This window comes from Leuresthes tenuis, unplaced genomic scaffold (assembly GCF_036924035.1).
Source record: "Leuresthes tenuis unplaced genomic scaffold, fLeuTen1.0.hap1 SCAF_20, whole genome shotgun sequence".
NCBI lineage: Eukaryota > Metazoa > Chordata > Actinopteri > Atheriniformes > Atherinopsidae > Leuresthes > Leuresthes tenuis.
Window position 1 is genome coordinate 22,860,973 of NW_027325374.1, and position 26,109 is coordinate 22,887,081.

At 40.7% G+C, this 26,109-nt stretch overlaps 1 protein-coding gene across 2 annotated transcripts in view; it reads left to right on the plus strand.

The window, feature by feature from the left end:
• The window catches only part of fasn (fatty acid synthase), a 109,461-nt gene that overhangs the window by 26,442 nt on the left and 56,910 nt on the right, over positions 1–26,109 (plus strand). For both annotated transcript variants that reach the window (XM_072373579.1, XM_072373580.1), the window contains exons 5-17: positions 3,088–3,288; positions 3,639–3,761; positions 8,354–8,469; positions 8,674–8,808; positions 10,874–11,327; positions 12,187–12,374; positions 16,973–17,162; positions 17,910–18,004; positions 20,557–20,691; positions 21,000–21,203; positions 23,145–23,260; positions 23,438–23,613; positions 23,740–23,931. In XM_072373579.1, the coding sequence (XP_072229680.1) occupies positions 3,088–3,288; positions 3,639–3,761; positions 8,354–8,469; positions 8,674–8,808; positions 10,874–11,327; positions 12,187–12,374; positions 16,973–17,162; positions 17,910–18,004; positions 20,557–20,691; positions 21,000–21,203; positions 23,145–23,260; positions 23,438–23,613; positions 23,740–23,931 (2,325 nt within the window). The remainder of the gene's footprint in view (positions 1–3,087; positions 3,289–3,638; positions 3,762–8,353; positions 8,470–8,673; positions 8,809–10,873; positions 11,328–12,186; positions 12,375–16,972; positions 17,163–17,909; positions 18,005–20,556; positions 20,692–20,999; positions 21,204–23,144; positions 23,261–23,437; positions 23,614–23,739; positions 23,932–26,109) is intronic.

The window sequence follows — 26,109 nt, forward strand, 5'->3', positions numbered from 1 at the left end:
AGTATTTGTGCAGTTGGGTCAGTGGAGAAAAGATTTATCCAGAATCAGAATCAGAATGTTCTCAATAATCCCAATGATAGAATGTTTTCCATGCAGCATATTCAAGCTATCTTATAAAAAAAATAAAGTTGTTTAAAATAAGGTTGTTTTTTTTAGTTCATATCAAATGATAACCAACAGGAGAAAATACCATCTTACAGTCATAGACCACTTGCATCCTGCAGGGTTTTATTTGGAATCCTTGGGAAAATTCCCATCTCAGTGAACAGCTTTCTGGTTGTTTTGAACCCATGACTGGAAAGTGTTTTATAAACTTGAGTTTGATTCTGTCGTCTAGATTATCCTTTCATAATACTGGATGATAAACCGTTGCATTATCCTTAATCTTCAGGAAGAGAATAGGTACTGCTCTGTTGTGTCTTCCAAAGTTTATTGGAGCCCCAACTATTTTTAGTACGTTTCACTTACAAATTCGAGAAGCAGTCAGGAACTCTTGGCTTCTTCTTGGACACCTGGACACCAAATACCTGCAGGTCCTTTCTGCTGCTTCAGCTGTTGATATTCATCTCCAGATCTGTTGGTCTCTTCTTCAAATAAATTCATTCAGACTTTTGGCGAGCTGCACTTCTGTTCTGGACACTTGCTTCTCCATTTTGTCAATGTGTTTAGTGTCTTTTGTTGACACATCATGTTTGATTTCAGCTGTGATACCATTGCTTATATATCACCCAGTTTTAATCTGAAAATCCAAAAGAAGCATCTTCAGCTCTGGTAGCACAATGGTTGCATCAGCCATTTCATTCATGTCAGCTTGTGAACAGGTTGTCACGATTTACGTTTCGTTTCATGTCTTGTCTTGTCATTTCCTGTTTTATTTTGAAATATTAACTTCCCTCTCGTTTCAGGTATCTTGCCCTTCCTCCTGTGTCAAGCGTCTCATTGTCTTCCCTGATTCCAAAGTGTTTTCATCTGTTCCCCTTGGCTCCTCATGTGTTCAGATAGTCTGCATTTCCCTCGTCTTGTGCCAGTGTGTTGTCTCCATTCATGAGATTCAGTACCAGCCTTGTCTTGATCCATAGTTGTCATAGTATTCATAGCCATAGTTTCCACGAGCCTGCAGTGAGCGATCCTCCTGCAGAGCCATCTTGTTTTGTAACTTAATCTTATTCATAGCCATAGTTTATTTATTCATCATGGTAAGTTTCATAGCTTGGTTTTGTTCCTCCGTTTTTAAGGAGAGATTTTTCATCGTCACCTCTGTTAAAGGCGAGTTTTACGTTTACGGTTAAAGTTTTATAATGTAAGAGTGCGTCCTTTGTTAAAGCCGCCTCATTAGGAGAGCGTGCCTTTGTTTTGCTAAATTTAAAGAGCCCTTTGTTTTCCTCCCAGAGTGGAGCGGTTTAAGTTTATAACTTTCATAGCTGCACTCGTCCTCACCCATAGTTACTGAGGAGAGTGCTCAGGATTTCCACAGCCGGTTACTTTGCTCTGTGAGGAGATCCTCATCCTGCCTTGCCGTGCCGTGCTGTGTTTATATAAAATAAACCTCTTTGACTTTGAAAAGACCCTGCGTCTGTGTCCTGAGGCGCTGACACAGGTCTTCTTTGTACAAGTTGCTATTTTGTGGGCTCAAGTGAAAATGTCACAGTCCTTTATGGGTTGAGATGTTGGCATAATCAAAGCAGAGTGACAACTCTGATTTCTTTTTGGCTCGTTGGAAGTGATATGGGTCATTGATGTTTGACTCTGCTGCTCTTTCTGTTGAGAGAATTAAGGCCACACATGCCTGGTTAGGGGAAAGGAAAAAGGGAAACATACAGTGGAAGCTCAAGAAACAACGGGTAAACACACATTGCCCTTTTTGATTAGCATTTAGAACAAGTGAGTTTGGGGGAAAAAAAAGGTGATTAGAAAGAGTGAAAATCTAAAAAGGTTTGTTGTTTTCTGTTCCTGCATGCTGTCACACGCCTGGGTTTCTGTCCTAAACAGAAGGTCGGACACAGAGTGGTGGTTTTCCTGTCAGTCATTATAAATAATGTCACATCAACAACAAGTGACACTTCAGAGGAAGACTATTATCAGCCTATGGAAAAAGAAACTGAAAAATTATCTTTAAGGATTAGGTAAATTAATTTATTCAGATCTTGATCCATACTAAAGGGACTTTAAGAAAGAACTTTAGCAAAAATGACTTGATTCATCTGTTGTTTCTGGTCTGCGTTGATAAATAATTTTGCATAAATGACAAACATCTTCTCATTTAAGAGATGACATAACCCCCCCCCCCCCCCCACACACACACACACACACACACTTTTCCTCTTGTGGATGTCCACCACATCATTTGTCTTTTGTTTTTTCTCCTCTTTGCTCAAAGAGCTCTAAATTGGTTAGTGGAAACATGTCTGATCAGCATTTCTCTTTTTTCTCTATTGCTTTTCAAAAGATTGCCTCAGGTTTGCTCCTGTGAGTTGTGAGTGGTCCTCACATGCATGAATTGGTTCAACTCTGTTGTTTTAAAATGGGCTTTCTAAATAAAATTTTTTGCTGTTACTTTGAGACCAAATGTTTCTAATGTTGACAATAGTGTATAGAAGATAGAAGGCGGGCCTAGAGACCTGTCCTATAAGGTAATTAAAAGAACATGTCCTGGTCGAGTGAGATTCTTCAGCCTTGCTTCCTTGTATTAATATAGCTGAGCCTGTATAGCTTTAGTGGATTGTGCTTACACTGCGGTTGGCCCTAATTGTGCATTTTTCCCCAGCTGGCATATCATTGAGTCATGTACTTTTTAGGTTTAAATTATTAAAACTGATATTAATTGATGTTTAAAACCGGCCATATGCACACAAAACTGATAAATATTTGACTTGCAGATTTTGTAGTGATTGCATTTCTGAAGATAGGGAAAACTGTTTTCTCAGAGGTCTTTTTAGCGGTGACTCTCGCTAAAGTACGCAACTGCCCACGCACGACAAACATGCCAGTTGAGGCTTGCATCAGTGTTCCACATTCAGGCCTGAAATATTTGTTGTACCTTGAAAGTGTTTTTCTGCAGATCCACTTTCATCTCCTTTCCTTTCACAGGTCCCAGCACTGCTATAGATACAGCCTGCTCCTCCAGCTTGTTGGCTTTAGAAAATGCCTTCCATGCAATTCGTCAGGGGCACTGTGATGCTGCTCTGGTGGGGGGAGTTAACTTACTGCTCAAGCCAAACACCTCAGTGCAGTTCATGAAACTGGGCATGCTCAGTCCTGAGGGAACCTGCAAGTCCTTTGACTCATCAGGTAAAATAAAGTATTGCAGTTAAAAGTGTATCTTGGGACAACTACTGGAAGTAATAGTGTCCTGTGAGTGGCTCCAGCATGTTTTTCAGATGTATCAAATGAATTAATGGATAAGGTGATGATTTATTTATTTTTTTAATCATGTGCATTTAAATGATTAAGACTTCACAGTAATTGATAGAGGACATACTGACAGCAATAACATTTACCAGTTTATATATGGTCTGCATCTGCATTGTTTCACATCTGAGAAGTTTGTTATAAAGCTTTCTTATTAGTTTGACTTTGTACTGCATTTTATTTACTGTTTTGATGTGTGACCATCATTATAAATGTTTTATTTTGATCAGGAAACGGATACTGTCGTTCTGAAGCAGCAGTAGCAGTACTGCTTGCAAAGCGATCAGTGGCTAAAAGAGTTTATGCAACCGTGATCAATGCAGGCAACAATACGGATGGATACAAAGAGCAAGGTGAGGAGACACAACACAAGCAAGCTCCAAACCTGAGTTGATTCATGATCTCTGCATTCAGTGAGACGTTTTCAGTACTCACAGATATAGGCATCACTTTAAAAAGTAAGATTGACTAAATTAGAATTCATAAGCATTAAAGTCTTTCATAAGCGTAGGTCACATGCCCACCCTTAGAAGCCCTAAGATGGAGATGCTGCATGCAAACACTCTGGATTTCTTCAGTTAAATTCAGTTCAGTTTTATTGATATAGTGCCAAATTACAACAAATGTAATCTCAAAGCACTTCAAAGATCAGTCCAGTTTAAACCAGTTACAATTCAGTTCATTGTAATACAATCATAATCATTTTAATCAAATTCTATTATTGCTCCAATGTGTACAGTTCAAAAAACTTTTCCTAGTTAACCATCATATTGCATTGAAACTTCACTTCGATCAAATCTCCCGTCCTGAGTGTGCACGAGGTGGAGGGGAAAGAAAAAAAACAGGAACAAACCTCCATCAGAACTAGAGCCAGGAAGGGTTCATAGCAGCAGGCCAGAGATACCTGCTGAGAAAGAGAAACACAAGTTAATGACAACAATGATGTCATATGTACATGGAGGGAGGAGAGGTGCATCATGGGAGCTCCCCCAGCAGGCTTGGCCTATAGCAGCAGAACTATGGGATGTTTCAGGGTCACCTGAGCCATCCCTAACTATAAGCTTTATCAAAAAGGAAAGTTTAATCTTAAAAGTAGAGAGGGTGTCTGCTTCCTGAAGCCAAACTGGCAGCTGGTTCCACAGAGAGGGGCCTGATAACTGAAGGCTCTGCCTCCCATTCTACTTTTAGAAACTCTGGGAACAACAAGGAAACCTGCAGTTTGGAAGCGAAGTGCTCTGTTAGGAAAATATCTTACAATGAGATCTTTAAGATATGATGGAGCTCCGTCATTAAGAGCTTTATATGTGAGGAGAAGAATCTTAAATTCTATTCTGAATTTAACAGGGAGCCAATGACGAGAAGCTAAAACTGGAGAAACATGATCTCTCTTGTTAGTTCTCATCAGAACTCTGACTGCAGCATTTTGGATCAGCTGGAGGCTTTTCAGAGAATATGTGGGACAGCCCAATAATAAGGAATTACAGTAGTCCAATCTTGAAGAAACAAATGCATGAACTAGTTTCTCTGCATCACCCTGAGACAGGATGTTCCTGATTTTAACAATATTACGAAGGTGAAAGAAGGCAGTCCTACAAACCAGTTTTATATGTTTGTCAAAAGATAAATTCTGGTCAAAAATAACTCCAAGGTTCCTCACTGTAGAACTAGAAGCCAAGGAAATACCATCTAGAGTAACTATATAACTAGAAAATTTCTCCCTGAAGCGCTCAGGCCCAAAGAGAACAACTTCAGTTTTGTCTGAATTTAAAAGCAGACCGTTCTGAGTCATCCAGGTCTTTATGTCTTTAAGACAGGCTTGTAGTCTGACCAACCTATTGGTTTCATCTGGTTTCATAGATAAGTACAGCTGAGTATCATCAGCATAACAATGGAAATCTATGCCATGCTGTCTAATAATGTTACCTAATGGAAGCATGTATAAAGTAAAAAGAATCGGTCCAAGCACAGAACCCTGAGGAACTCCATGACTTACTCCAATGTGTGAGGAAGATTCTTCATTTACAAGAACAAACTAGAATCTATCAGATAAATATGACTTAAACCAGCCTAATGCAGTTCCTTTAATCCCAATAACATGTTCAAGTCTCTGTAACAGAATGCTGTGATCGATCGTATCAAATGCAGCACTGAGATCCAACAGGACAAGCACAGAAACAAGTCCGCTATCAGAGGCTAAGAGGAGATCATTGGTCTCAACAGTCTAAATACAAATCAGGTTCTAAAGATACTTCTAACGCTGCTGTACTTGATGATACATCAGTGATAATAATAAAACAATTTTATTGATAAAGAATCTCATGAAATCATCACTGCTGAGAGTTAAAGGAATACATGGCTCAACAGAGCTCGGACTCTTTGTCAGCCTGGCAACAGTGCTGAAAAGAAACCTGGGATTGTTCTTAGTCTCTTCTATCAATGATGAATAATAAGCAGTTCTAGCTTCACGAAGGGCTTTCTTATACGTCATTAAACTATCTTTCCAGACTAATTGAGACTCTTCTAAATTAGATCTGTCTCTCCAGCTTTCTTGCAGTCTGCTTTAACGCACGCAGCTGTGAATTATACCAAGGAGCCAACCTCTTCTGATTGATTACCTTCCTTTACAGAGGGGCAACATTGTCCAGTGTTGTACGCATTGAAAGCTCTCATGAGGATCATCAAGTTATGCAGAAGTGATATTTAGGTTGCTGCCTTCTGTAATATGAGCAGAAGGCTCTGAAGAAAATAATTGATTCTTTACATTTGGGTATATTATTCTCTGATAGACATCTACTATAAGGAATACCTTTTCACTTGAGAAGAAAGCTTGCACTCAACAGCACAGCATTACAATTTTCTTCACTTGATCTATAAATAACTTTCTGAGTTACTCGCACTTATCATTCATGAATTAGAGTTTAATAGACCTCACAAAATTAGGATTTACAAATGCAAAATAACTATTTAAAGATTTCAATTCAATTCAATTCAATTTTATTTATATAGCGCCAGATTACAACAATTGTCATCTCAAGGCACTTAAGTAATATAGTCCAATTCAAGCCAATTGGAATTCAATTCATTGTAATCATGATCCAATTAATTCTTATAGAGCCAATTCAAAAAATTTATATCCTAGCTAAGGAAACCAACAGATTGCACCGAAACGTGAAAAGATCTATCATGCTATAATAAAATTATTTTGTTGGGGTTTGCAAATTGATGATATCACGTGGTGTGCTTGTTCTGACCAACAGGGAGTTGTAAACAGCGATGTAAAGTGTGAACTCATTACCAACACTTACCTTCACACTCACATGTCTATGATTATACCATATGTCCTTGGTGGATCGGTGGGTGCAGACATCTGCCAGTCAGTGCCAATGTGTTCATCAATGTATGAGTGTGCATGATGGAGAGAAGCACTGCATGGACTGAAAAGTGCGGTGTGGTTGTTTCGATTGGTCAACGAGACTAGAAATGCACTATAAACGCATTCTATTTAACTCTGTAACCGCAAATCCTTTTACTCCCTGGTCCTGTCTGTGCCTACATTTTGCCAGCTGTGATAGTGATGGAGCCCTAAATACCTTCCAGCATCAATACCTGACTGTGGTATTCCCAAAATCCTTGCTTTGTCTTCTTCAGCATTCCAGTCTTGTCCAACCTATTTGTCAGTGACCCACATTTGTCATGACAGTTGAGGGAACAATGTTGAAATGGCTCTGCTTCTCTGTTTAGCACCAGCTCTACCTTCCCGTTGCCTCTATTTCAGCACATCTGCGATCTACGGTCTTGCTCTTGGTCGTAACATTACTGGGAAGAACCCAGTCTGCTGGTCCCAGAGCTACACAATGCCTCCAGTGCTGCTCCACTCCTCTGAGGAGCCACAAGTGCAGTGCCATTTTGTAGGGTGGAGGGGTCAGCAGTCAGTGCTGTTAAACCTTTCTTCATTTTGCTGCTATTCGGTTCAACAAAAGCTGCACAACAGTGTTTTAAACTGTCAAGAGTGACTTGAGTGAGATGATGATGTTCTCCTCATGCATGCATTGATTCTCTCCATGTACTTGACTTTCCCCCACAGTCCAAAAGCTTGGATGTCTGGATAGGGACACAAAGTTGGTCATTCTAAACTGACTGTGTGAGCATGCATGCTTGTTTGGATCACCATGCATCGTAGAATCCAGAGCTTTCCACACCTCTAGAATCAATATAGATAGATATACAAGGAGAGAGTGCATGCAGATTGTATTTTACATACTGAAGTTCTAATGGGTTAGGGTTAGAGGCCTGAAAACCCAGGCTGTGCAGAGCAGGACTCAACCGTCAAATTTCACCATATACTTGTGATAAAGGCTGTGCTTTTTTTCAAAAAAAAAAAATCCAATTAAGATGGGTGATGTAAATCTACAACTAATCTAACCAACTGAAAATTGTATCTTCACTTGTGAGGTTGAGCTGATGTCAGTTTCTGCAGGGTAGAAAATGTCAGTATGTGTGCGTGACAGACACTTATGCTGAAGATATAGTGGATCATGTGGGTGACACACAAAAGGGACTACCTCCAGTACACTACCTGCCCACCTGGGATATGAGTGTAAGTCGCTTCGGATGAAAGCGTCTGCTAAATGCATGAACATGACATGAGCTGAGCTCCACTTTTACTCTGTCCTTGTTGAGGCAGCAGGAGAAGTCAGCCTTCCGTTATTTCTCTCTGAGCTGATAAAAGCCTTTGTAGCAAACACACACACCAGATTGCTCTGTGTCCATCACAATCACACATTCAGTTGAATAGAAGAGTCACTATTTGCAAGTGTAAACATGGCTTGAGCTCCTCCAGAAAAGTAGCTGCACAGACTGCTTATATGAAATGAGGCTGATGAGGAACAATCTGCAGCCATTATGTGATTCGCTTATTCATCACACATTCCTCTTGGTTCTGCAGGTGTAACATTTCCTTCAGGTGAGATGCAGCAGAGATTAGTTCGTTCTCTGTATCTCGAGGCGAATATAACTCCTGAGCAAGTGGAGTACATCGAAGCTCATGGTACTGGAACCAAGGTCGGTGCACACAACAGTGTCTAGTTTCTTGACAATGTTTTTGCTGATCTTTGCATCTTCGATTAGGCAGATGCTTGACAAGGTAAAAAATGGTTCTGAATTAAAATCATGCTTTATGTATTCTATTCTTTTTCAATGAGCACAACTTCTTATGCTTCGCTACCTCAAAAGACAACACAGGTCTTTTATCTGCTCTCTACACAGGTTGGGGACCCACAAGAGGTGAATGGCATAGTTTCTGTATTCTGCCAATCAAAGCGAGAGCCCTTGTTGATTGGATCGACCAAGTCCAACATGGGTCATCCAGAACCGGCTTCTGGGCTGGCTGCCCTGGCGAAGGTGAGTGTAACAGCACACCTGTTACTGGCTGAAAATTCCTAACGAGAACAATTCTTTATTTTCTTGCTTTTAGACCACACCTGCCAAGCTTCCAAGCTGCATTATCCCTCTAGCCTCATTGCCTTGTTTGATTTGTATCTTGTTTGTTGTGTTTTTAATGTGTTGTTGAGTGTCAAGAAAGACGCTTTTTAAAATGAAATGTATTATGATTATTATTATTACTGATGACGTTTCATATTAACAGTTTGTTTTACCAGTGGAATGTAAGACAAATGTCGGTCCTTTGACATAAAACAGGAAGTTTTTAGGGGCTAAGGAAACTGTAGCAACACCCAGAAAATCTAAACAAAGTGGCCACGGAGCAAATGACTGCCCTGGCAGGACCAGAAGAATGTAAACCGTTAACAAATGGTGTTCTCATTACTAAATTAAAAATCCTCGATGGAGGACACTGTCCTTCTAAGGAAAAAATGTCATTAATATTCAAATTAATCTTAAGCAGTCTCACAGTGCGACTTCATGAGTTCTCCCTTGAATGGACTGAAATTACACGCTCTATATATATATTTATATATATTTATTTATCTCGACACCACCGGAATTATCTCGACACCACCGGACCGTCTGAAAAGGAGAAGAAGACCTTACTTTGGTTGGCACTTAGCCCAGTTAGTCGGCTGTGAACACACCAGCTCCATAGCCGGCAGTATCCTCGTGGGTCTCTCTCAGTACGCTGTCTCTGGGCCTTTCTCGGTAGTCAGCTGGTTGTGGACTTTCTTAGTGCCTGACAAGTTGTGGTAGGTCTCTCTTCTCCACCGGGGGCCTCTTGTTGCCAGGGTTTGATGTCGAGACTTCACCATCAAAAATAACGCAATTGTAGACGTTCACCTGAGTGTTGGAGTTGGTTCTTTGGTTGGTCTTCATCACCGATGTTTCTGAGTTGGTAAACACTGTGTCCCGGTTTGTATTATTTATTTTCCACGTAAGTTATGGGACAGGTCTGGTGGGAGAGAGTCCCCGAAGTCGTTTCCAAAGGATAGAGGTTGTGGTAAATAAGGTAATATCGGTCTCTTCCTGGTGTGGAAATCCCCCCTCTATGTCTTTGCATAAACATTACCACACAGGAACATTGCTGGGGCCTCATATTAAATCCACACTTGAGTTTGCTACAACCAAAATGTAAAAAGAAATTGCAGTCCAACTCCTCAAACCCATGCTCTGAACCCAACAGAAAGTTGTTTTTTGTTTGTTTTTCAAATTTTTGTTAATATTTCTTCCATGTTTAGGCGTTTTATCTTGGTTTGCTATGTATTTTGTATACATCTAGAGGATGCTAAATGCATCCTTTGAGTCTCTGTATGTTTGAGAAGTGTAGCTCTTAAAATGATGAAAGGAACTTGTATAAATGCTAAGATGAGATACTCTTACTAAATAGAATCATGTTTTGGTTTTTAGAATCAACATTTTTGGAATTGAAATAATTTATTCGATCTCAGTAATGACAGTCGAGCTTTAGCTATCCTTATTGTCTCATAGATCTTGGTCACATATTTAGATCTAATCCAGTGGGAAAGGAAACTGGACAGTACTTATACAGCACTTTTCTTGTGCAGTTGATCACTCAAAGTGCTTTTACTCTACAGACCACTTTAATCCACCGTACATCTTAGTTTATACAATGTCACGGGCTACGCAGTGCTGCCCAAGGACACTTCAACATCTGCTCCTTCTGACTGGCAGATGACTTCTCTTCCTTCAGAGCAACAAACGAAAAACTATGCAAATTAATACTTGGAGATAAATGTAATGTCATTTTTGCAATTCTTTCCAACTTAAAAATGGTGTGTTAAAGTTTGCATGGAATGATCTCCCTTGTTGCAGTTGTACACGGTATGTCTGCTGCTCACTGCAGGCAGAGCAGAATTCCTCTTATGTAGAGACATGTATCAGTGAGCTTCACTCAGATATACAAGAACTACATAAACCAGCTACTTCAGTTTTTTTCTTTTTTGAGTAATTGGTCTAACTATAACATTCTTAGTCATTGTTTTAATTTTTTATTCAGGTTTTACTTTCTTTGGAGCAAGGAATCTGGGCACCCAACCTGCACTTCAGCAATCCTAATCCTGACATTCCTGCCCTAACTGACGGTCGGGTTCAAGTTGTTGACCGACCTATTCCTGTCCGAGGGGGCATTGTAGGGATCAACTCATTTGGATTTGGAGGTTCCAATGTTCATGTCATCTTACGTCCAGCTGATAAATCAACAGGCTCAAATATACCCATGACGGTTCCCAGAGTGCTGCAGGCCTGTGGCCGCACAGAGGCTGCAGTGAATGCCATACTCCAGAAGGGACAGGAGCACAGCACAGATGGCAACTTCCTGTCTTTGCTGAATGGAGTGTCAGCAGTTCCCACTGCAAGCATGCCCTACAGGGGCTATGCTCTTCTTGGGTCTCATGTCATGGAAGTGCAGCAGGTGCAGGCTATTGTCAGACCACTGTGGTACATCTGTTCAGGTAAGCTATCACATTGACAAACACGTAGATGCATTACAAAAGCTTTAATTCAAGCATTAATGGGAGTACTTTTGTCTGGCGCCCTGAGATGAGATAATGAGGTGGAACAGCAGCCGTGTTAAAAAAAAACAAAAAAAAACAATCTGCACACAACTCTGCAGAAAGGTGCCACATTACCAGTTTTTACATGCATCATACATCATAGATGCATACTCAGAAGGAGGATTCAGCCAATTGGAACTGATGACAACAGTTTACAGCCTTACATACCCTCTGGCCAAAGGTATCTGCTCCAAACCACCCAGAGAAATCAACGCAGTAAATGAGGAGATTATAGACTGTGTCTCAGCAGAGAAACACACCGCCACTAATGTCCACAGGGCAATACTTTTTCACCCTGTTTTTTTCTGCTTTTAAATTAGACTATTGACTACTTTTTCATGACAGAACGATGTCTGCAGTTTTCAAACAGGCTTTTTGTACAAAGATGGCTGACATTTCAGTTTATGCATTTACTGGGACACATGAAGAGAGAATATATGAATAAAATCTCTTTCACCTCCATTATACCAGCAATCAGAAAGATCAATCTCTGGGGATAAAGCAGAAACAAAACCAATATTTTCAGTGTGGAAAGCAACCATCAGTGATTTCTGTCATCTGGGTTTTCTGTGGAGCTTTCCATAAATGTATAATTTGCTTGGACCAACACATGTAAAACTGAAAACGCTGTAACTCGGCAGTATATAGCCGAGTATAAAGATTTATTGTTGATAAATTTAGATCTCCGACAGATGGATTCTTCCTGTAAATGATGCCTTGCTGGATTCAGGTGTTTGAGCAGTTTGTGTGTCAACAGGTATGGGAACTCAGTGGGCAGGTATGGGCCGCAGTCTCATGCAGCTGCCAGACTTCAGAGAGTCTATTCTGCGGTCAGATGCAGCCCTGCGGAACACAGGCCTGGTTGTGTCTCGTCTGCTCATGGAGGCCGATGATGCCACTTTTGAAGACACCGTGCATGCCTTTGTTGGCCTTGCTGCCATACAGGTAGAGTCTAGATATCATGACCAGGGACAACTTGGTGCCATGCTCTCACGGATTGTTGTACTGCTCGAATTAGTTTGAGCATATTTTTTAGTCTAAAGTCACTCCATTGCATCAGTTTTTCAGTCATCCGTTCAAACACTATTAATGGCAAATTCTCATCAGTATTACCAGAAATAAGGTTGCCAATGCTTTGAGTTCTTTGATTTATAAAATTGACAATTTTCTCAGATCACAGCTACACTCTTGAAATGCTCAAATGGTGACTGTCAGTTATGTAAGGGATAGTGCCCGACAAGGTGTCCATTATCAGAAACGACGCGGAGTCGTGAACCGTCCGACGCGAAGCAGCGGTCCATTAATTTCTGATAAGGGACACCTCAGAGGGCATTATCCCGCTTGTACCATGGTCACTTACGAAAGAAAGAAATATTCAATTGATCATTAATACTTTAATGTGTTTTAAAGTTTCAATCCTGAGTTGTTGTTTTTTTTACAAATCCCAGCTGAGTGGACTATTTAATATCTCCCTATGCAGGCATTGCCAAGCAACGTGGCCACAGCAGTTGATGAGTGAAGTGAAACGAGATGATGGCTTAACGTTGCGTTACGTGATACAACTTACCGCTTGTGTGTGTTCAGAGGATGATACAAAGTTTTGTTTCAAAGAATCAAAGTCCACAGATAGTTTCCACAATCGTTTTTATTACAGCAAATATTATCCACTCTGATCATCAAATGTGTAGAGAGGAAAGCAAACATTAACTAGAAAAAGCTGTTCCTGCGAAACAGCAGTGAGAATGCTTATTAGCTGAATGGGGACAGCTGACCATGCTCAAAAAATTTAGCAGAAAACCAGTTGCTGAAATCTGGGTTGAAAGAATTTGAAGATTGAACATTTGAACATTGGAATGACTTGAACTTACTGGAAAAAAGGCAGAATTGATTAAATGTCTTATAAAAAAGTTACAAGACCTAGCAGAAAAAAATGAAGGTTTAAAGAAGGAGATGTGAGATGAATTCTGTTCATAATGCAGAAAAATGTGAATGTTTAAGCCACCTGAAGCTAGATGAAGGCATAAAAGTACAGGAAAGAGAAGAAAAATGCTAAACTAAAAGGGAAAAAGATCAGAAAGATGACAAACAATGCAGGAAAATGTGAATATTTAGCAGAAAATGATTTGCTGGAGTTTCAAAAGGCCTCAAATGTATGTTTGAAAGGACCTGGAGCAAGATGAAGGCAGAGAAGTACAGCAAATAGAAGAAAAATGCAAAAAGGACTGGCAGTTGGAAGATGCTAAGATGCTAGTTGGAGAGACCTGCTAATTGCCAGTCAAGCATTAAATATTGCAAATCCAGTCTGAATACCAATACCTTGCCTTCCATTAATTAGTAATATATGGGCCTTGCCTTTGGCATTGGCACTCATAACTAAACAAGAAGTTGCTGAAATCCTGGTTGAAGCAGTGAAGGTGAAAATAAAATAGTGGAATCATTTAAACCTTTTGGAAAAAAATGCAGAAGTCTTAGTTGAAAAAGTTGAAATGTTAAAAACAACAGAAAGATTTAAAGGATTGAAATTTTTTGTGGAAAAATGTGCAGTTAGTTATGTTAAATGTTGCTAAAAATGTGAAATATTAGTAGAAAGTCATTTGCTGCAGTTTCAAAAGGCCTGGAATGTATTTTTGAAAGGGCCTGGAGCTAGATGAAGGCAGAGAAGTAGAGCAAAGAGAAGAACAATGCAAAGCTAAAAGGGAAAAAAATCAGAAAGATGACAAAAAATGCAGGAAAATGTGAATATTTAGTGTGAATATTGTGCTGTGATGGCTGAGAGACAGATAACATCATGTTACATTGCATTAGGAGCACATATAACACAGGCTGGCGTAAAGCTTTTACAATAGGGCAGCCATGTTGAGTCTGGCCTCCTCATTAGTTGCCATGGGCAACAGCTGCACGTGCCCACTGACAAAATCTGGGGGTTTAATAATGAAGCACAAGTCTGGAACAAACGGTCGCTGTTCGAAAAGTAGAAGTCGTATCCCAATAATTCTTGCACCGTGAGCGCCAGAAGGGATGGGGGAAGCCAAAGGTGTAATTTTTATTCTGATCTTGGGTAAGGTTTGTTTTTTATGGCAGTTTTAAAATGAGTCTTTCACACTGATTTCATTGCTCGGCCTGTTTATAATGGAAAAGTATGGGAGCTGGAGTGCGCCTCTCTGTGCTTAGAGGTGATTTGTGAGAAATCTGTGAGGCCAAGCTCAATGAGAGTGACTTTGTGTGAAAGAGGACTAAAATACCTACGTTTTGATGTATAATTTGTCTAGATCAGGCAGACATTTTGGACGTGAGAGGCATTTGTTTGAGAAACTTTTTTTTAAAGATTTTTAGAGTGTGAGCGACATGAGACGACCTCCTCTGGACACCTAAAACGGAAATTGCCGTTGTGTCAAAGCTCTATAAGCTATCCACAAGCCCTTTACCACAGTTAAAGTTGAGTCTTTCCTGTCATATATAAACTTTGAATGATGTCTCTGTGATACTGTATGGCTGAGTTATGAGCCCCCCTATTTTCATGCATAAAGATCAAGAAGGAGCAAAAATGTTCATGTTTTTTAAACTGTCATATTTCAAAATTGGCTTAATATTTGAAAAAGCTGAATCATTTGGTAATAGCTGAATGTCTTGTGAACATTTTAAAGTTTGAATGGTGTCTCTAGCTGAACGTATGCTCAACTAGTTAGGTTGGAAAGAGGAGGAAGTTTTCGAAGAGTTGAAAGAAATTTCCATTCATTTGAATGAGGAAAAAAGTTTAATAGAAGTTGAATAGTTTAAAAAGTGTAAAAGATATCAACACCAAAAGTTAAAGCAGAAATCTCCTGAACAAGCTGAACGTTTTGATACCAAAATTGTTGAAATCGGTGAAAGATTGCAGGAGTAGTTAAGCTCCAAAAAACGGCGGAATAATAATAATAAAGGGAAACAGGAAAACAATAGTGAGAATGCCTTAAAGCATTCTCACAATAAACACACTTAGGCTATATTAAAGGGGAACTCCAGTATTTTTAAACCTAGACCTTATTTCTGGCATGAAATACGTTCATCTACTCACTGAACTAACAGAGCAATAGTACGCGTTCATTCATTCATTCTTCTTAAAGTATTGGAGAAATAAAGACAGATAATGCCTTATTTAGAGGCTGCATCGTTTAAGCCCCGTTCACTCCGTTATATGGATCTCGAGTTATCTAAATATTTTCCGAAGGACGCCAACTTTCGCCAAACTGTTCTCGGTGAGTAGATGAACGTGTTTCATGCCAGACATAAGGTCTAGGTTTAAAAATACCAGAGTTCCCCTTTAATGAGGACAGACGAGGAGTTCTACATTATTATTAGAATGTAGCTATTGTACAGCATGTTCCCCAGGTAGTGGATACCCATCAGATGCCACAGTGCTGGAGCGCTTCGGGTGGAGATAAAACCATTTTGCATCTGGTGGACACTTGGAGGTGTACTTTTTAAAACTTTTTACTGGACACAGAGGATCCCCGGGCATGGCGAACGTGAAACCTCTTTGGTTTTCCTTGTGTGGGTCGTTCGGATCTTTAGGATTTTTAGTGTGAGGATTATGCGCTGATGTATTCAACGCCATCCTCGTCTCTTTGGATGATGAAAGATGTCATGGTCAGCTCATGGCTCCCCTCCTTACCACGCCGAGCAAACCACAGCTGGATGTCAAACCACAGCTTTCTGACGAGGGGGGGCGTATGGGGAGACGGCGCAGATGAACATCTGATTATCTGAAAATCCGACTCAGGGATGCGAGGATGGTGGAAGCTGGTGTCTTTCCCACTCTTTCTGTAACGCTCCAGTATCGCCTTAAAAACAGCATTACTGGTCTTGAACACAGTGTCACTAATGATGACGTCACTTAAATGGCATGGAATACTGGCTCTCAGACTCCTCAAACTGGCAACACTGTATTCTCCCCCTTCCTTGGTTGACCAGACAGATGCATAAAACGGTCGCAAAATGTCATTGAGGGCAGGGGCAGTGTAGCTTTCAAAGTTGACATCCACGTCTTTGTCAGCCAGGAAGTCTCTTAGTGCTTTAACTGCCCATGTCTTGGTTTTCTTTGTCTTTATCTCATCCTTGTCATCTAATTTGTTCAATTCCTCCGGTGTCACCTCCTTGTGCCGCTTATCCTTTTTCTTTTCATATTCTCTTCTCTCTTCTTCTTCTACTGCTGCATCCCAGTCTTCGAAGTTATCATATTCACCAAATAAGTTAAAAGAAATGATAAAATCACTCATATTTTTGTCTGTCTTGTCTTTGTGAGAAATAAACTGTGAAATAACACTGAGTCTCCGTTGCCATGGTTACCAACTAACGTTTGAGCCAGCAATCATTTCGATCTGTCATCAGGCAATTTGACAAATCACTGACAGGAATTTAATTACCTTTCCTGCTTTTATTTAAGGTTCGAGGGAATTCTTTTCAGTTCCGTATATTTGTATTGCTCAGAACACAAGTTATCTCAAAGTTCCTCACAGAGAAAGTCAACATGCTGCTTTCACAGCCTGGAAATCTTCTGTTTACAGATAGCTCTTATCGACTTGCTCACAAAGATAGGTCTGCAGCCGGATGGCATTATCGGACACTCAGTGGGAGAGCTGGCCTGTGGATATGCTGACGGATCCCTCAGCTACAGTGAGGCCATTCTTGCTGCTTACTGGAGAGGGCATTGCATCAAAGAGGCCAACCTTCCTCCAGGGGGCATGGCTGCAGTTGGTAAGGACGAAAGCATTCATTCTTTCAGTGAGATGGAATGGAATGTGGAATGTGCTTGCTTGGAATGAAAACCTTCAATGTCCAAGAGTGTGTATTTAACAGTGTACCTGTTACCCAGACAGTGAATGCCAAATCTCAGCAATGCTTTGATCCAAAACTAAACTTTTTTTTTGCAGCATTTGTAATTACTTTTGTCCTAATAACCTGTAATGTATGCTAAGTATTACTAGAAATTATAAAAAAAATTATATTGGCACACATTTGTTAGATATTTAGATATATAGTGGGGTAATATCATCCATCTCAGAGAACAAAGTTAAACATTGTGGGAGCATTTGTTTTTGTCTTAAGATGTGACATCCAGTGTCAGATAATATTTCTTTTGCATGGTTACAGTCTGAGAGGTCCTGACGAAATGTTACCATAAGAGCGAACTATTGGCCTTGGTCTGTGCTTTTGTAGTGCCCTTTTTTTAGAAATATGTATTCAGCGTACTTTAAAAAGGTCTAATCCTCAGTGTATAAGGCCTGTACAAAACGTTACAAGGTCCAAATAAACTCTGATAGACTACCCCAAGAACATGCTCCTTTGAGTGGAAGCTGGCTTGGAGCGTGCCTTACTACATTTACAGGACTCTGAGAGCATTGGTTAAAAAAATTGACTGTTTTGTTCTTTTCAATTTGTTTATTTATTTCTGTTTTTATTCATTGTACACACCTTACCATTGAACTTGGTGTCTTTATCCAGGGTTGACCTGGGAGGAGTGTATAGCTCAGTGTCCCCAGGGAGTGGTCCCAGCCTGCCACAATGCTGAGGACACTGTGACCGTCTCTGGTCCTCAGGTCAGACATTCTGTTTTTTTTTTTACACAGACCCAGCCTGATTATTTGACAATACTTATCCTCCTGCATAGCTGCATCATTTGCTTGTACAGTGTAATTTGCTGGATTTGTGTTCTAGAAGTTAAAAAACCTGCTTTGTTTTGACATCATGGACAGGTCTAATTATAATGCACACCAGCTCGATGTCTTTGTAGTATAATAGAGGGGAACCCAACTATTCCCTCTTGACTAAGGTTGTGTTTATAATGGTGCATTTAAGAGAGATTTTCCAGGGGGTCAAATATAAGCTTTGTTAGCCCAGAGGAAGCCCAAGAACAAACCGGAGAAATCTTAAGTGGATGAAACAAAGCATTTATTATTGGTCGCAGGTAATTATGGCAGCGCTGGACACAGAGTGACAGAGCTCTCGCAGGAATTCTGTCAGCCCGAGCCCCGATACCCAGAAATGATTCACATTTAAATTCTTGGGCAGGGCCAGTCCGTACAGAGGTTGGACTTAAACTCATCTGAGTATAATTGACCAGTTAATAGTGACGTGAGCAGGCCAACCACCGTCTTCATCGTGTTCTTTGGATGTTATAAACAATGTGTAAGTGTTGTTTTAGGCGTGTATCTAATGTACCAGACCTATCTGACCCAATAGAGACGCTTCGTCAGTCCCAGTTATTTAGTCCAATTTAATTAAATTCAGTTTTATTAATATAGCGCCAAATTACAACAAGTCATCTCAAGGCACTTAAATAATATAGTCCAATTGAAGTTCAATTCATTGTGATCATAATCCAATGAAATCCAATTAATTAATTCCAAAATAATCCAATTCATTCATGTAGAGCCAATTGAAAAATTAATATCTTAGCTAAGGAAACCAACAGATTGCACTGAAACTTGTCTTCAGTCCAATCCCCCGTCCTGAGCGTGCCTGTGGCGACTGTGGAAAGGAACAACTCCCTTTTAACAGGAAGAAACCTCTGGCAGACTCAGGAAGGGTGGCCATCCGCCTCGACCAGCTGGGGTTTGAGAAGACAGAAAAGAGGGAAAAGAGGGGGGGGGGGGGAGAGACACCATAACACCATTCAAAGGATATCTGTTGGAACAGGGAAACACAAGTTAATAACCACAATAATGTCACATGTACATAAAATCAATTGTGAAATTAAACAGGGGGAAAAAGAGAGCAAAGTGAGGAAAGGTGTGACAGATGAGGTCCCCCAGCAATCTAAGCCTATAGCAGCTTAACTATGGGATGTTTCAGGATTACCTGAGCCATCCCTAACTATAAGCTTTATAAAAAGGAAAGTTTTAAGCCTAATCTTAAAAGTGGAAAGGGTGTCTGCTTCCTGGACATTTACTGGCAGCTTATTCCACAAGAGAGGGGCCTGATAACTGAAGGCTCTGCCTCCCATTCTACTTTTAGAAACTCTGGGAACAAAACTGGAGAAACATGATCTCTCCTGTTAGTTCTCATCAGAACTCTGGCTGCAGCATTTTGGATCAGCTGGAGGCTTTTCAGAGAATATGTGGGACAGCCCAATAATAAAGAATTACAGTAGTCCAATCTTGAAGTAACAAATGCATGAACTAGTTTCTCTGCATCACCCTGAGACAGGATGTTCCTGATTTTAGCAATATTACGAAGGTGAAAGAAGGCAGTCCTACAAACCAGTTTTATATGTGCGTCAAAGGACAGATATTGGTCCGAAATAACTCCAAGGTTCCTCACTGTAGAACTAGAAGCCAAGGAAATACCATCTAGAGTAACTATATAACTAGACAATTTCTCCCTGAAGCGCTCAGGTCCAAAGAGAACAACTTCAGTTTTGTCTGAATTTAAAAGCAGACAGTTCTGAGTCATCCAGGTCTTTATGTCTTTAAGACAGGCTTGTAGTGTGACCAACCAACCCGTTATTCTATTTTAAAGTATCGGACCAGTCAGGGACATACATTGTGTAATATGAGCAGAGTGAAAAAGTAAAAAAATAAAAACATAGATTGTTTAGTGACAAAGCCAATTATAACAGCTTTATCAAGAAGTTTTCAGCCTGATCTTAAAGGTAGAGAGGGTGTCTGCTTCCTGAAGACAAACTGACAGCTGGTTCCACAGAGAGGGGCCTGATAACTGAAGGCTCTGATTCCCAGTGACAGATGTCCACATGACATCTTAATGCTCCTGAATGCAAATTCCCAAACAAGTGAATAAGGTGAAAGTGGCTATGTCCATGTTTCTCTAGTCTGATGGTTTTCCTAAATCCCCTCTGCACTCTCTCTGTTGGGAGGCCAACATTGTGCAGCATTCTTCAGACTGGTTTCATCTGAAGAATGCTGTGATCTCCATATACTATGCCCTCTGCTGTGCAAACTTTTGCACCCCAAAATATATGGAAACTAACATCATCCTCTCCTCCAGCTTTTGAAGGCCACAGTGAGAGTCAGTTGTTTCCTTTTGGCCATTTTGTATTGAATCATAATGCATAATGCAGAAGACTGTAGTATAAGTCAAACACAAGCACATAGTAATGTTCTTAACAAATGTGGTGTGTATGTTTCTTCAGGAAGCAATCAGTGCATTTGTGACGGAGCTGAAGGAACAGGGAGTGTTTGCGAAGGAGGTCCGCAGTGCCGGTGTTGCTTTTCACTCCTACTACATGGCTACCATTGGTCCAACCCTGCTGGCTGCTCTGAAAAAGGTCCAAAGAATCACTCTGATGCATGCAACACTTAAGGCTGCTCTAGTCAGAGCTGAGCAATAGGATTAAACTTCCAATTTTTTAAATTTTAAATCTAAATTAAATAGTTAATTACTATACTGAAGCTTGAATGTTTTTTCCTCACTGAGGATACAAGTATCTGCTAAATGACCAAATATAGAAGTTATTTATCAGATTAATATTCGTCAATGTATCTTGCTTTGTACTATATGTGCATATATGTGTAAATATTCCATGTATGTTTGTGTCCCTTATTTATATTCAGTGTCATAATATTTGGTGTGTAGGTGATCAAGGAGCCACGGCAGCGGTCATCCCGCTGGGTGAGCACCAGCATCCCTCAGTCTGAGTGGGAGTCTCCCCTGGCTCTGTACAGCTCTGCAGACTACCATGTGAACAACCTGCTGAGCCCTGTGCTGTTCCAGGAAGCCCTCAGTTTGGTGCCTGAAAATGCAGTGGTGGTGGAGATAGCACCTCATGCTCTGCTGCAGGTATGCTCAGCATGCTGTTGATAGACCATTACAACTCTTTGACTGCTCCCTATGTCCCTGATCTGTGAAGTAGCTGAGTAAGGCTGCTTTGATGTGCTTTACTTTTTTTCTTCCTGCAAAGGTTTCCCATGCACATGGAAAGGCAGGGAAGTTTACCTGTTTTTTTTGTTTGTTTTTTTTCAGTCTTTTTTCCCTCAAACTTGTTATGTATCCATTCCACTGTAATCTTTAATTACTTCTTCACATTCACTGGGTAGTCTGTGTCTTCTGTCCACCAAACCCGCTCGATCCTCCCAGTCCTACCCTTGGCTTAATGATACCCTCCGGTGCTGTGCACCAACCTCAGAGCTGCAGAAAAAGCAAATGGAATACATCAAAAGATCCTGCAGCTCTAACTAAATTCCAGGCACAACTGTCATCATTCTCATCCAGTGTCACTGATGTCTTTCTACATTGACAAGATTCACAGTTCTACTGACACCTGGAAACTATTTTCCCACCTTCAAAACTCTACTTAACCCTCTGCCTCCGCCACCTTCTACCAATCCGATGGCAGATACCTTTGCCTCATTTTTTACTGACAGGGTGGCAGCTATAAACAAACAGTTTACCGAACTGCTCCCACTCGAATCTTCCCTGGACATGTGCAAAAGTTCTACTGCATCATTTTCTTCATTCACCCCTTTTACTGAGAACAGCGTGTCTAAACTTCTCACATGTAGCCGTCCTACTAGATGCCCACTGGACCCTGTTCCTACTAATGTATTCCAATCCATTGCTCCTACTATAACTGCAGCAGTCACACGTGATCAATGCTTAACTGACATCAGGTACATTTCCTACTACATTCAAGCAAGCTCGTCCCTCCCGTTCCTGTCTAAGAACATTGAAAGGGGCGGTCTTTAAACAGGTCACAGATTACCTCTCACAAAACAACCTCCATGACCCAAACCAATCTGGGTTTAAAAGTGGCCACTCCACTGAAATGGCTCTGTTGGCTGTGACAGAAGCCTTAAAAGAAGCCAGAGCGACAGTTAAGTTCTCAGTACTTATACTGCTCGATTTATGGACTACATTTGACACTGTCAACCACAGTATCCTTTTGTCCATACTCTCCAGCATGGGCATCACAGGGAGAGCACACTCCTGGTTTGAATTCTACCTCACTAATAGTCATTCAACGTATCATGGCTTGGTCACACCTCTGTACCGCACCACCTTGCCACAGGGGTCCTCCAAGGCTAAGTACTGGAACCTCTTCTCTTTGCCATATACACCACCTCACTGGGCCAGATCATCCGATCACATGACTTCTCATACCAATGTTATGCTGATGATACCCAGCTCTGTCATTCCCATCTGACGACCACACGGTCTCAGTACAAATCTCAGACTGTCTCTCTGACATATCGAAATGGATGAAAGCCCATCACCAACTACGCCTCTCTAAAACTGAACTGCTTGTCTTCCCAGCCAAACCAACCATACACCACAGCATCTGCATCCAAACTGAATCCCTATCTCTTGCTCCATCAAAGGTAGTTAGAAACTTGGGTGTCATGATTGATGACCAACTAAGCTTTAAAGATCATATTATTTCCGTTGCTCGTTCATGCCGCTTTGCATTACTAAACATAAGAAAGATCAGACCATACCTAACCCAACATGCCACCCAGCTCCTGGTGCAGTCTATGGTCATCTCCTGCCTTGACTACTGCAACGCTCTCCTAACTGGTCTCCAAGCCTGTGCTGTGAAACTTTTGCAGGTGGTCCAGAACGCGGAAGCTCAGCATCCTGCTTCTCTAAACTTTTGAACTCTAAATATAGCTATTCCATGGCCTGGTGGTGGTGCCATCAAAGTTTTTGGAAGAGGTAGCATAATTTTACAAGGATATGGTCATGGCAATAACCTTGATATTTTTGATGCATGTTCTTACACAGGCCATCCTAAAACGTAGCCTGAAGCACACATGTTCAATCCTCCCTTTGATGAAGAGAGGCCACACCAACAATCTTGAGTTCTTTCTCTCAAACATTGGCAAAATCTACATGAATGGGTGAGTAAATGCCTCATTGTTTGCATTTTGTGACTTTTAGTGTGTTATTGTAATTTGTGAAAGGATTCAATATAGACTTGATAATGACGTCTGCTCTGTCAGCCTCTCAATCTCTGTCACTCTTCCAAGGATTACTTCCTTACTAAGATTAGAAATGTCTTTTATGCGCCTTTTCAGCATTACCTTGGACTATAATGGCCTCTGCCCAGCAGTGAGCTACCCTGTGCCGGCTGGTACCCCTATGATCTCACCCATAGTGCAGTGGGACCATTCTCATACATGGGACATCCCCAAAGCAGAAGACTTTTACCATGGCTCAGGAGGATCCAGTTCTGCTACCATCTATAACATCCGTAATTAATCTGGGTTAAAAAGCTATTTCTAATCTTTTCTCTTGTGTAATGAAGGGAAATGAACTGCTCTTTGATTTGATTTCACCACTTGGTATACTTGTTGTCCACATCTTTGTCCAACGATAGAAACAGACCCAGAGTCAGCCGACCACTATCTGATTGGACACTGCATTGACGGACGTGTTCTCTACCCAGCAACTGGATACCTGGTGCTGGCCTGGCGCACCTTGATTAGAAGTCGTGGGATTGTGATGGATACGACTCCTATTAACTTTGAAGATGTGACCATCCATAGGGCTACCATCCTGCCAAAGAATGGTGAGGACGGCATCAGGGCTGGACTTGGAGGGTGGGGGTTTTGGAGATCTGAAGAGCTGCCTTGCTTGAAGTCAAAGTCGAAGTCAAAGTCAAATTTATTTGTATAGCACATTTCATGTACAAAACAATTCAAAGTGCTTTACATAAAATAAAAGCATTGCAGCAGGGAGCAGAAGAAGCATTACAAATATGTAAAAGAATATAAATGGAAAGAAATAAAATAAAATAATTAAAATTAATAAAAACAAGCAACAGTCTCGGTAAGTTAAAAGATACCGTGCAGATTTCATGCATAGACACATGAGAAAAGAAATGTTTTTAACTTGGATTTAAAAATGTCTACATTTGGTGACAGTTTAATCTCTACTGGCAGTTTGTTCCACTTGTTTGCAGCATAACAGCTAAATGCTGCTTCTCCAGGTTTAGTCTGGACTCTGGACTGGACCAGCTGACCTGAGTCCTTGGATCTAAGAGCTCTGCTGGGTTTATATTCTCTGAACATATCAATTCAATTCAATTCAATTCAATTTTATTTATATAGCGCCAGATTACAACAATTGTCATCTCAAGGCACTTAAGTAATATAGTCCAATTCAAGCCAATTGGAATTCAATTCATTGTAATCATAATCCAATTAATTCATATAGAGCTAATTCAAAAAATTAATATCCTAGCTAAGGAAACCAACAGATTGCACCGAAATGTGTCTTCAGTCCAATCTCCCGTCCTGAGCGTGCCTGTGGCAACTGTGGAAAGGAACGACTCCCTTTTAACAGGAAGAAACCTCTGGCAGAACCAGACTCAGGAAGGGTGGCCATCCGCCTCGACCAGCTGGGGTTTGAGAAGACAGAAAAGAGGGAAAAGAGGGGGGAAAAACACCATAACGCCATTCAAAGGATATCTGTTGGAACAGGGAAACATAGGTTAATAACCACAATAATGTCACATGTACATAAAATCAATTTTGAAATTAAACAGGGGGAAAAAGAGAGCAAAGTGAGGAAAGGTGTGACAGATGAGGTCCCCCAGCAGTCTAAGCCTATAGCAGCTTAACTATGGGATGTTTCAGGATTACCTGAGCCATCCCTAACTGTAAGCTTTATCGAAAAGAAAAGTTTTAAGCCTAATCTTAAAAGTGGAAAGGGTGTCTGCTTCCCGGACATTTACTGGCAGCTTATTCCACAAGAGAGGGGCCTGATAACTGAAGGCTCTACCTCCCATTCTACTTTTAGAAACTCTGGGAACAACAAGTAAACCTGCAGTTTGGGAGCGAAGTGCTCTGTTAGGAAAATATCTTACAATTAAATCTTTAAGATATGATGGAGCTCGGTCATTAAGAACTTTATATGTCAGAAGAAGAATCTTAAATTCTATTCTGAATTTAACAGGGAGCCAATGAAGAGAAGCTAAAACTGGAGAAACATGATCTCTCCTGTTAGTTCTCATCAGAACTCTGGCTGCAGCATTTTGGATCAGCTGGAGGTCATCACAGATGTCTTTTGGGCCTAAACCGTTCTGGGATTTGAAACCATCAGTAGGCTTTTAAAATCTATTCTGTGACTGACTGGAAGCCAGTGTAAAGATTTTAAAACTGCTGTGATGTGTTCAGATCTCTTAGTCCTGGTTAAAACTCCAGCAGCAGTGTTCTGGATGAGCTGCAGATGTTTAATGCTCTTTTTGGGAAGTCCAGTTAAAAGACCATTACAGTAATCGAGTCTAGTGGAGATGAATGCATGGATGAGTTTCTCCTGGTCTTTTTGGAAGAGAAAACCTTTAATTCTGTTGATGTTTCTGAGTTGGTAAAGAGCTGCCTTGGTGACAGCTTTGATGTGGCTGCTGAAAGCCAGATCTGAGTCTATCAACACTCCAAGGTTACAAACTTGGTCAGTGATTGTAAGGGCCCGAGAAACAGAATTATCTCAGTTTTTCTTCATTTAATTGTAGAAAATTCTCTCTCATCCAGGTGTTTATTTCCTCCAGACACTGACACAGTACATCTGCTGGGCTGCAGTCGTCTGGTGACAGAGACACATAAAGTTGTGTATCGTCTGCATAACTGTGATAATTGATGTTAAAGTTCTGCAATATCTGACCCAAAGGGAGCATATACAAGTTAAACAGAAGAGGTCCAAGATTTGACCTCTGGGGGACTCCACAAGTCATGGCCACTCGCTCAGA